Source organism: Coturnix japonica, chromosome 8 (assembly GCF_001577835.2).
Source record: "Coturnix japonica isolate 7356 chromosome 8, Coturnix japonica 2.1, whole genome shotgun sequence".
Lineage (NCBI taxonomy): Eukaryota > Metazoa > Chordata > Aves > Galliformes > Phasianidae > Coturnix > Coturnix japonica.
Window position 1 is genome coordinate 6,835,507 of NC_029523.1, and position 12,229 is coordinate 6,847,735.

Consider the following 12,229-nt stretch of genomic DNA (forward strand, 5'->3'; position numbering starts at 1 on the left):
TGTTACTGTTATCCCACTGTTTTGTAGCCGCGGTGCTTACTAGTCTAATAGGCAGGAAGCAGGGCAAACCATTTCTTCTTGATTTCCTACCTCTCTTGTTCTTGTAGGTGGTTGTGTATTGAGTTCACATTTTGCTTGGACTTAAAAACTTAAATTAAGTGCTCTAATCTCTGAATTAAAAATACTAAGGCTTTCTTTGATAAGTCAGTTAAATATGATTTTGAAACAAAGGCTGGGTTTTCCAGGTTCCACAGCAAAGCCAGAATGTTTCAAGTCTCTGACTCTGATGGCTGCAGAGAGCTTCTGGCAAGGGAGCCTGTGAAACATTTCGTACTGTAAGCTTCCATTTCTGTGTGTGCTTGTTTGTTTGTTTCTCTGCAGAAGGCTTTACTAGAGTTTTGAACTGCAGACCTGCTGAGTTTTGCTGTGTCTTAACTACATAGAGTGAGACAGAAAATCGTGCACTTTTTTTCTCTTTGTGATTACTTCTGACAGCAGTGCATTGGATATGTCACCAAAACAGCTTTTTCTGTTTAGTTTCTGCTCACTGAGGAGCTGAAAGTAAATGTCTGGAGCCTACCAAGAAGTTGCACATTAAATGCTCTCAGTCCTATAATACGATTTGCATTTAGTTAGTTCCTTCCTTCCTATGCTCTGTTAATGTTAATTAATTTCCTTAATATAACTTTTTTTTCTAATATAGGCCATTTGAAGAACAGACAGCAAGCGTGCCTGGTGTTGATCCCAGCAACAATAACTCTTTGCATCAGGAAGAAGGTGTTAATGCAGCAGGACAGAAGAGCACCAAGGATGCAAGTGGCAAAAAGAGAGAGGAACCTAAAGCAGGTCCAAAGAAGCCTAAGGAAAAAGTGGACGCTTTGTCCCAATTTGATCTTAATAATTATGCAAGTATGTGTTGATAAGATACCGTGCTAACAAAAATTTGTAACTCTGCAGCTTTGCTGGATGTATTGCTAGATGTTTGAAAACGTAAAAAAGATGATGATTTTTTTTAAAATCTATGTTGAATAAATGTATATTTCCGTATTGCTGCTTTTGTCATGTTTAATTAATTTTTTCACATACTAAGTTTTCAGTTCTAGTTCACCTGCAATGCACTTAGCAAGCAAAGTCTTAGCTTTTATCAAGGCCATCATCTGTATCTTCTTATTGGGAAACTGCTTCTACCTAAAGCAGTTTGTTCTTAATGAATTTTATTGTGCGCTGCATCTGAAGCTGTTAAAACAGCAGCATCTGTATCTTTCCTCTTACAATAGGTGTTGTGATCATTGATGATCACCCTGAAGTCACAGTAGTTGAAGACTCCCAGTCTAACTTGAATGATGATGGTTTCACTGAAGTGGTGTCTAAGAAACAGCAGAAACGCTTGCAAGATGAAGAGCGCAGAAAGAAGGAGGAACAAACAGTGCAGGTACAAGACTGCATTTGTGTCAGGCGTTTGTGGTGGGGAAGAGCTCCTTGTAATACTGGGAATGTCATGAGATGTGCAGTATCTTCATTTCAAAAAGCTATATTTTCACCTCTTAAATGTGACTAGATAGTTGTATTAATTTTGAGTTCAGAATTAGTAAATTAAACTAATTTTCACTTGGACATCTTAGTCCAAGTGGTAAGTACTGAATCCTGTCAGCTGCAAGAGTGAAAATTGGCTTCCACTTGCAGGTTTGGACCAAGAAAGGATCAAGTGAAAAAGGTCGAGGTCAAAATTCCAAACTCCCACCCAGATTTGCCAAAAAGCAGCAGCAACAGGCAGCAGCTGCAGCTGCACAGCAGGCACAAGCTCAGGCACAGACTCCATGTACAACACAGACTCCAGGTCAGCCACCAGCTTCTGTTCAGCCTCAAAATCAGGCTGCAGGAGTGGCGACAGCCAGCACAGAGTTCACGGTGTCGGGCAAAGTCTTGCAGAACACCCAGGCTCACAATGGTCTAGGAACTGAACTATGGGAAAACAAGGTGCCTCCTACAGCAGTTCTGAATGACATCTCCAAAAAGTGTAAGTAGTGTCTTCTGGATTCTTTTTTTGTGTTGGGAGGGGCAAGTATTGTAGTTAGAGAGCACTGGTTGTCAGCTCTTATGTTTACATGTGCAAGTGTATTTTGCACAGGGGTTTGAGGGCAACACTGTAATATGTTAACCTATGAATATTCCTTCAAAAGACTTTTTGCAGTGTGATGTTACTCAATTTTTTTTGTTGTTGCCATACTCTATTTACAAAAAAAAAAAAAAAAAAAAAAGGATATCACTCTCTTTAGAAATCTGTCTTGTTGGGTTTGGTTGAGTTTCCAAATGTGATGATAAACCCTCTTAAAAACAGCTAAATATGAATAATGTCATATAATAAATAATAACTTCTGAACCAGAACGTGAATTAATCAACACATCTGTGGTCTGATTTTCCTCAGTCAGTTGGTAACCTTAGTCAAATACATTTAGCAACTTAGTTTTTTTGGTGGTGTTTTGGTATTAACTCTTTTCTTACTCGTCAGTGGGACCTATTAGTCCACCTCAGCCACCTTCAGTGAGTGCTTGGAACAAACCTTTGACATCTTTTGGATCAGCTACATCTCCAGAGGTGAGGATGAAGGGAAAAACAGCTTACTCAAATTGTTTATTGTGTGAAGATTGGGTCTGATTATTCAGATGTGGCCATACATAAAAACTGGTGTGTGCAGAACTTCATGAAGTAGGGAGGTAGTACAGAAAGGCACAGGCTAATACTCTTATTAACTGCAAAACAGAGGAACTCTGTTCTCTGTGAATCAAATTTCAGATTTCACAGATTTTTATTGATAACTGCTGTTCATTATATGGTTTTTTGCCTAGTTTGTGAATGCTTGTGTCCAGCTTAGCAATGCAGACAGAAACAAGATGCCTTCTCTTACGACACCATTTCAGATGGCATAAGGAGTTCTGTAAATCTTTTTTAGTCTTTAGTTATTTTTCTTGAATGCTAATTTTGAAGTTTCAGGGAAATAACATGAACTCAAATCTAGATGTTTTTATATTGTATTTCTCTTCCCTTTTCAGTACCACATCTTTTTCATGATCTCATTTATGTATTTCTTCACTACTTTTACTTCTGTCCCCCTTGAGCTCTTATAGATGGTAGGAAGCTGAGGAGAAAATAGGATACTTTCATATGTTGTTTACTACTTGCAAATTTGTTGCAATCACAAATAAGGCTTTTGCTGGCAGAAGGTAGAAGTGTGCTTATAGTGTTCAAGTTTCAGTGTACTTTATGCTCTTATAATCTGATGGCAATGTACTGAGTATGTGTCTTTTGAAATGTGTTAAATGCTTGCTTTTTAAATAGGGAACAAAGCCTGGGCAAGAAGGTGGAGTCGAGCTTGGTATAGAAACTATTCAGTTTGGAGCTCCTGCTTCCAGTGGTAGTGATAATGAAGTTGGCCCTGTACTTTCTGAGAAGTCGACTGACAAGCTACCAGAACCAAAAGAGCAAAGACAGAAACAGCCTCGGGCTGGACCCATCAAAGCACAAAAGGTAAAACATCGTACCTTTTAAACTTAAAAAGCACATTCAGTCAAAAAGAAGTTGGAAATAATTGACTGAAAACTAGAATGCTAATTTAAATAGGACTAGGCCTATAAAAATTGCATTCCATATTTGTATTTTGTAAAATAATACGTGGTTCTTGGAGAGAAAATGGGGATTCACTTAAAGAAGTGTAAGTACACAGCATCCTAATGCAACAGAGTATGGAGGAGTATGGATTTTGTAGGGTGATTTTGTTTTTAATTTTTGGTGTACACCAGTGCTTATGTTGCTCAGCTCATCTTGAGGCAGGCTATATATCTATATCTATAGATCTATATGCCTCATATCTCCAATTTCAGTTCTTCTGCCACCATGTCTGCCTTTCTCTCCCACACCACCATCTGCAGCCATTGACACCTGGTGCCTTGCAGTTTTGTACCTAGGATTATCAAGTCATACAAAGTTGCAGGGAAAGAAGTGTTTGGAGGAAAGGGGAGAATGTTAGAGTCCACTGATAAGAAGTCTTAAAAGCACAGACATCTAGATAGTTATCTTTTGTAATTCATCTGGGAAGAGCGAGTAGGTAATAACAATTAAAATATGTTTCTCATTCTTCTCAGGAGATTTAGGGGTTCCAGTTAACCGTTATCAGTTTGTATTTTCATTGTTACCACTCACAAGGAGTAACACTTCCTCCCATCATTCAGATTACACTTAGTGATCTTTCAGGTTAATGAAACTTGCTTTCCTGTTGTTTTCTCCTTCAGTGTGTACTTATTTCTGCATTGCTGGCACTCAGCACCAGCTCCTTACTTGAAGGAAGAGGTAGCTCTGACAAATATGCTTTGCTCATAAGTTACTAAACCAGTTAACTCAGTCTCTCTTGTCTGAGATTTGGCAGTGGTCCTGACATACTTAAAGCCCTTTTTGTCTTTCTACAAGACAGGTGCTTTCTTTTTTTTTTCCCAGTAAACCCTTGGAATCTGAAATTGCAGTTATACGCAGAGTGAATTTATTGAGGCATTCATTGGCTCTGCTGCAGCTGATGGTTTTCATTGCAAAGTATAAAACTCTTACATCAGAGAAATGTACAGTAACTAATCATGCTGGTGAGTTGTAGTAACACAGCATGTTCAGAAACCAGTGTCATGCCTAGAAGTGCCCCCATGAAATCACCTCGATACTAAACTCCTAAAATGGTCTGTTTTACAGTAGAGGTTTCTTTTCTTTTTCCTGCTTGGCTATAACTGTTAAGATTCCTGAAGGTTTTGTTGAAGGACATGTGCGACTAAATGGTAAACTCATTGAAGATGACCACTTTGAGCTTTTCTGAACAAGGGTTGCAATCCTTTAACCCTCCTGATGGAGAAGGAAAAGTGGAGGGAAAAATAATCCCACACACCCCCCACCATGACGGTATGCACTATGAAGCCTAGATATTAGCTTGTGCAATGTCTGCAGGCAACATGAGAGGACTGTATTTTAAACAAAGCCATTTACCTCTCAGAGTGTGACCTTAAATTGTCTGGAGGAATAGCTTCTGTTAATTGTTAGAAGAAAATGTATTTAAGGTGGGCTTGATGATCCTGTTTGCTGCATTGCAGAGCTTAGGCACTCAATTGCAAGGTGCTTTCATCTTTCCCTTTCGAGACGTTTTCCAGTCTATACTGGCCTCTTGAGTAGACACTGGGAAAACTCCAGCCCTCCCCACAGGCATTCTGTTATAAGGGGTCTTCATCTATTTGTGAAACAGATGGTTTGTGTTTATAGAGACATACCATCGGCTTCTGGTTTTCTACTATCAAAGCTTAAGCAATAGATTTTCAGAGACTGCCTTTAAAGAATTTTTGTGCTGCTCTGTAGTAAGGTGGGCTGAGCCAGGAAGGATATGCTTCTTTAAACAGAACATTCATGTTCCCTGAGGCCCTTCCTTCTTTAATTCAGTTGTACAAAAAGGAACTACTGAATTACAGCAGCTACTCCAGTTCTAGTCTCTACAGTATAAGGCAGTGCATGAATGTGAGTAGGGTTCTTTTTGTTTTTTTTTTCCTGGATATCCCTTTTGTGCTCAGTCACTAGAAAAAATGCTGCCAACACTGAGATATCAACAAATGAAGGGAGTCCTTTTCTAGTTTCCTGGTCTCCTGGAACTCTAAAATCAGAATTAGGTCTTATTTTAATTGAATTTTATATAGTATGTCTCGCTTGACAACAGTGCTTACATTCTTAAAGTCCAGACTGGATGCATTTTGAATACTTGCCACTAATTTAGTCTCGATTGATTTATATATTAGAGAATGTTTAGTTTTGAGAAAGGCTTTGTTAGATTTAAACAGATTTGTTCTAAGCATGTTAAAATATTGTTTTATGGGCAACCTGTGGGGGAAAGACAACTGACAAGTTAACACTAACTTAGCTTCCAGACTTGAGTCCAGTAGAAAACAAAGAGTATAAACCCGGTCCTATTGGGAAAGAGCGTTCTTTAAAGAACAGAAAGGTGAAAGATGCCCAACAGGGAGAGCCTGAGGGACAGGAGAAGTCGTCTCCCACTTCTGTGAGAAGTCCAGAGCCTGTCACTGTAAAGGAAACCAAAGCAACAAGTGAACTGAGTACGGAAATAGGAACAATGATATCTGTGTCTGCTCCAGAGTTCGGAACAAGCACAAAGGTAAGAAAAATGTTGAAATATTATAGAGCACTATATGTAAAATAATAGAACATTGATGTAATTAACGTTTGGTTGCCTGCTGATGGTAGTTATCTCGACAGCAGAGCTTACTGATTATCAGATCTGAAACAGATAGTTACTGCTTGAACTTAAATAGTTCTCTGGAAGTGGTATGGAGGTGTGCTGTCACAATCCTTGCAGAGGTCAGCTTGAAGACTTGTAAAGTCTTCCACTGCCTTAGGAGGAAAACTATCCAGAGTCTTACCTTCTGTGGAGAGTGGCACTAAAGCCTGATACAGATTGCGTGAACTCTTATCTTGAGTGTGTTTGTGGTGTATGTAAGATGAGACCTTGACTTTCAGCAGAAAGCTACATAAAAGAAATGTGCTCAGTGGTTGTTTGAGAGCGTGGATGTCCTGAAGCTGTGAGTTAAGAGTTCTGTGGGGGGGGCTGGAGGAGGGAAATCAATCTGTAAACTAGGAAAATGCTAAAACATTGGATAAGGCTTGGTCAGTTTAGCTAAAGGTTCTGTCTGTCAGGTTTGGGATATAGTCAAGGTACATCCACTTGAAGAATTCAGGACTCATCGCAGTTGTCAGCATGGAGCTCCCCTGACTTCCACTGAGGTGGTGACTAACTGTCAGCCTTCGCTGTTTTGTAGCTCAGTTCTTGGTTGTTATGCACTGGAAGCACTGAATTGTTGAAAAACATCTATGGACTGACTCTTCTGTTTGTGTAATGGCCCATGTAGGAGCTGTCTTCTCTTCTGTCAGTTACATGTCTGAAGCAAGAACTATGAGTGTTCTTAAATGGAGAGAAGCCTCACAGGATTCAGTAGGTGCTAGTTCAGTAGTTATGCCTGCTTTAGTAATAGGGAAGTTTGCAAAGCAGTTTTGTGAGTTTAGACTCAAGTTTGTTGCATGCTGTCTCATTCTGTTTTCCTAATCTTAAGAAGAAACATTCTGATGCCTCTTAGGAAAACCATTTCTCTGCAGGAGTTTCACTAATAGTTGAAGAATCTGAAATGCAGATCAGTTCCAGTGTTTAAGCCTGCTGTTGGGGGTGGGGGGGCAGTCCTAGCAGGCATTTGTCAAGCAGAAGATGCTGTTGTGATGAAATCTTGTTCCAGAGCAAATGTTAAGGGACAGACGGTTCCCAGCTATCAGCTGCAAACTTGATTTTTAAGTGGAATGACAAACGTGTGAAAATTCAGAACTGGGATTTCTCATCCTTCCTAGCAGTTTTTGTATTGTGTAGTAGATGTGAATGGTTTGTGTTGACACCAGAACTGGATGAAGTGTTCCTCTTTTTTACGCAGAGGTGCAGAACCATAAACATCAAACTGTTCTATGCTAAGGAGGTTGTTCTTTGTGTGCTGTGTTCTTTCTCACCATCTCTCAAACTTATTTGACTAGCACTCGAGGAAGCTCCTTTTCTAACCCTTTAGAGTAAACATCTTTGATTACTAGACTGACTTGCTGGTGGCTCTGGTGAAGTAAATCGGTACCATGTCCTCTCTATACACGTGTTCTGAAAGAATGAGATCTTCAAAAGGGAAGTCTGTGTTTTGGAAGTCTGTATTTTGTGCCTTTCTGGCCCTAGTTAAAAGCAGATTGTCAGTATTCTTTGAACTACCACAGTACTGAAGTGTCAAACCTCTGTCTTCTGAAGGGAAGAGCAAATTGAAAGGAAAACTGAAAGTTTCTGCTGGACATGCCAATTTCCAACAGTTTCTTCATTGCTTGAAGTGGTTTCTTTTAGGAGCATTTAATATTTGATATAAATAGCCCTCAAAACACCTATTTCAGCGGTTCTAGATTTGCCTTTGAATTCCTTTTGTCATGTAGAGTTCCATGGGCATCAGTAGTAGGTTTTCTAGGAAACAAATGGCCATATTTTATATGGAAACTTCTATGGAAATTGAACGTGCAGGTCTATTAGGGAAGGTAAGCTTCATCTGGATTTCACAGAAATAAACCAGTCTTGGTACTTTTTAAGTGTCTTTAAATACTGATTTAAATAACTGATGATTAGTGTCTTTAAATGTCCCCAGTCTTGGAGTTTCTGTACTGGTTAACATTACAGCTGCTTTTTCCTGTTTGTGTAACATTGTCTTCGCTCATTATGAGCTGTTTATCAGGAACGTATCAGCGTGATGCTCTGAAGCATTTTCAGCTGCTTCTCTTGGGTTTTGTAGTATTTCTGGAGTGAATGCAATTTCTTGCGTAGGTCTCTGAGCCAGGTAGGATGTCTTCAGCTTTCTTCCATTTGAACATCTCCAGGTAAAGATCTGAAGCTTTCTAATTGCAGGAATGATCAGTACGTAGTGGAAGTGGCAACAGTTTTGGATGAGTGCTTGATAAAAGCTGTATGTTGCAGAGGTGAAGTCAAAAAGGAGACATACTTTTATATAGAACTGATTTCTGAAAGGGTTCAGTATTTGACAAGCGCTCTGGTTTGAATTAATTCCACATCTCAGGAATAAATCACGTGTTCAACACCTTAATTAATTGTAGGCCCTCACTCCCTTGTAGCTAGGTCAGCTCTGAGGTGTGCTGTATCCTTCTGTTCGTAAAGTCACTTCAGGTTTTGGGAGCTCTTTTGAGCAAATTAAACAGTTGTAAAAAGTTAACCTGTTTTCTGTTCAGATATAAGTACCCTATATATAACTTTAGAACTTACTGCTGATGCTATTATTAGTTATTAGTTTATAGTAAAGTGTTTGGTTTATTCAGTAAAACAGTTGTTCTGAAGATTCACTTTAATTGAGCTACAAAGGTATCTATGAGTGGTATCTATATATAAAAGACTCCTAGACTTTTTTTCTATCAGTAAATGGAAGGTGATGTTTAACCAAGCCATAATATCTGCAGTGCTGTTAATGCATTGTCTTCTGTGCATGTTTAGCACATAACTTATTTGATTTAATTTATTTTGTGACGAACTGTAGTGTGGAGAACATGTAAGATTGGGTCTAAGCCTTGAAGGCATTTTGATAATGTTACTTTATAACTTCCTATGATAAAGGATCTTTAAAAAACAAGAAGCCATTCAGTTACACTTCCTTAGAAGGATCTCATGATCAAAGCAGCTTTGTGTGCTTGCTTTTTTCTACATATATAACCTATAGCCCACCTAAGATTATGTGAGATCTGGAACTTATATCCCACCAAGTCAACGAGTGAGAATAACTACATGGTGAAGCAGCTTCTTTCTGTCTTCATCGTAAATGCATAAGTGTGCACATTCTTGCCCTTATAGTTGGACTCTTTGTTCTGGTCTTTTATCGCAATAAGCTTATCCTTAAGGATGGCTCTTTGTTACTTGTTGATTAGTATCTTAATGCTTCAGTTAATATTTTAGGAGACACTGTTATAGACTTGAGCAGTGAATTCAATAAACTTATTCATAGTTTATCATCATGCTGTTTGAGTGTGGTTGAGTTAAACAAGTATAATCTCCTTGGTGCCTTCGGAGGCATTGTGTTGGCACATCCAAAAGCTTGTCAACAGGTAATTTATGCTTCAGATACTTCTTGGCTCTGCAAAAATGATGGAGTTTATTCTGGGCTTTCAGCATTTGCTGGTGAATTAATGAATCTCGGCTGATTCAGGTGTATATGGTCACACCATTTATCTGATAGTCTTAAAATATTTATTTTAACGCTTGTTTGCCTGGAATACTCTGGTTAAAATATCTAGTGACAAAGACTAAGAACAGTGCTAAATTTTGGTTCAGAGAGATGCTGCTGTCCTCTGTGTTCATTGTAGATCATTCTGTAGGGAGCTGGCAGTGCCAGCAATTACATGCAGGGATTTTAGACCTACAGCTGCAGTAGTCACTGGCTACAGTTAAGTCCATGAAAGTGAGCTTGATTCATGGAGCACAGTATGGCTTACCTAACTGTGAGGATAAATAAGCTGCAAGGAAAGCCTTGGGGTAGTCTTGTGCTTTCACCCCTTTTCTTTCTTGATGTCACTGCCCAGTGCGGAAATTGGGAGGCAAATTGTAACTGTCCAGAGGTACTGTCTTAGGGTTTGAGACAGGGCTTTAGGAAAATTGCTCTGTTAAATTGCACCCTGGGTTCTCTTATTTTTTTAACTGGAAGGCCTTGCTTGTTTCAGATTTACCCAAGACATTCCTGTTTGTGTAAAGCTACAGAAAGATTTCAGCTAATGCATTATTACTTTTTAAATGAATTGGACTAAAAGTGCCTGCAAACATTTAAAGCATCTTGGGTAACCAATGAGTGCCTACACCACCACAGTTCCGTGTGTTTAACGTCCAAATGTGACATCACCCGCTTTAAAGACTGTATTTTGACTTGTCTCAAGTCACGCTTGTGAGATCATGAGGCCAACTGTAGTCTCCCCAAAATAGTTTTGACTTCAATAGCAGTTCAGCAACAAGGATTGCTGAACAAGGATGTGCCTACCATGCAAAGAAAGCCTTTGGGAGATCAGATTCAGTGGTGTGGTTTCTTCCTGTGGAAAGGCTGAGCTTTGTCCAAGAAACTTAAAATCAGATTTAGGTAAGGTGAGATATTTTAATGGAATTATTTTTCTTCACAGGAGTCTGTAACAGACTACACTACACCTTCTCATCCTAACACAGTGGCTACTAGCAGTACAAAAATGGAGGAGACTTTGGTGACGAACGTAAGTCTATTGCAGTGAATCGACTTGACTTTGAAGACAAGAAAATTTTCACACTTCCTTAAAGCACAAAATACTGCCTTAAGTTCCAAGTCACTGGAGTTTCTTCATATTGGCTAGCTGTGCACTACCCAGTGATCTTACTCTGAAGGACAGGTGTAGTTTCAATTAGTATCTGTCCTGGAATTCTTCAGATATTTCCTCATTTTTCAATGACCTGCAGAGCAGAGAAAGTGTGAAAGTGTTTGTAGGGACAATTCTAAAATATACAAAGACAAGTAAAATGAACACATTCTCAGTAGTTGGCTGGACCTTGAACCTGGTGCCAAGGTCTGTAGGTGAGTTTGAAGAAAGGCTTCTAAGTCAGTGACTGTGTGCAAAGGGAGCAGCTTAATGGCCTTTGAAAGAGTGTGGCAGGATTTCACATTCAGTAGAGATGTAACGTACAGTCCTCACAAAGCCAGTGATCCTGACTGTGTGTGGTGTTCTGATTGAGAAGACCAACAGGATTATGTTGTGGAGTCAAGTTTGTCTCGAGTTTGCTGGGATACCAGGTTGGAAACACGGATCTTGTTATTTTTGTTTGAGTAGCTGAAGTATAATTAGCTCAGGGTTGAGTCACTTGTTGGTTGGGGAAGGGAAGAATTCATGCAGTAGTGTCTCAGGTTTTTGCTGATGTCTCGTGGAATGCTTTTCAGCTTTACTGCAGCATCCTTTAATGCAGTCTTGAAGCAATATTGGCCAAGCTTACTCTTCTGCTGGATTTTTCTGGTGTTGTTGTGGTTTGTGCCGTTGGTGGTTAGTGTAGGAAACTGACTGCTTTTGTGTAAATGGTGGTAGTGTATGCTCCAGTGTGGCACGTTGGAGTTGGATTTGCAGCACAGGATCCTGGCCACAAAGGATCTGTGGTATCACCTGCTTCAAAGCTCTCAGTATCTGTATCTTTGGATTAGCCTCATCTCATCAATGGCTGGAATTCCATTCGCTGTGGTCTGTGGGAGGAGAAGGATGGAGAAGGAACTAGTCAGAAAGGAGTAGACTGGCCACTGCATTATTTTTTGTACATTGTTTAGAATATGAAGGAAATTATTAGCATTTTCTTCAGTAAAGATAGAAATAGCTTTTTGTCAACTTCATTTCCCTAGGTTTGACATCTTTAATCTTTTGAAAGAGAAGATAACTGAATTTGGTTACTGGATGGCAAATCTGTTTTGGTTTGTTTCATGGTCCTGTGACTCTGAGGGTTCATAGCTTCCTCTCTTCAGAAATTGGATCTCAGAACTCAAGAGGTCACTATCCCCCATGTACTGTATTGGTACAGAATGGGCATATCAGTAAAGTAAAATGGTACTTCAAAGTATATCCCAAAGCAGAAAATTGGTATTT

General features: G+C 39.3%; 1 protein-coding gene across 18 annotated transcripts in view; it reads left to right on the plus strand.

The window, feature by feature from the left end:
* The window catches only part of PRRC2C (proline rich coiled-coil 2C), a 62,641-nt gene that overhangs the window by 31,200 nt on the left and 19,212 nt on the right, over positions 1-12,229 (plus strand). For 11 of the 18 annotated variants that reach the window (XM_015869646.2, XM_015869639.2, XM_015869635.2 and 8 more), the window contains 8 exons: positions 246-335; positions 704-909; positions 1,278-1,432; positions 1,684-2,017; positions 2,511-2,596; positions 3,338-3,526; positions 5,937-6,188; positions 10,760-10,846. In XM_015869646.2, the coding sequence (XP_015725132.1) occupies positions 246-335; positions 704-909; positions 1,278-1,432; positions 1,684-2,017; positions 2,511-2,596; positions 3,338-3,526; positions 5,937-6,188; positions 10,760-10,846 (1,399 nt within the window). The remainder of the gene's footprint in view (positions 1-245; positions 336-703; positions 910-1,277; positions 1,433-1,683; positions 2,018-2,510; positions 2,597-3,337; positions 3,527-5,936; positions 6,189-10,759; positions 10,847-12,229) is intronic. The other 7 variants (XM_015869645.2, XM_032446335.1, XM_015869651.2 and 4 more) reach the window with 3 other exon arrangements.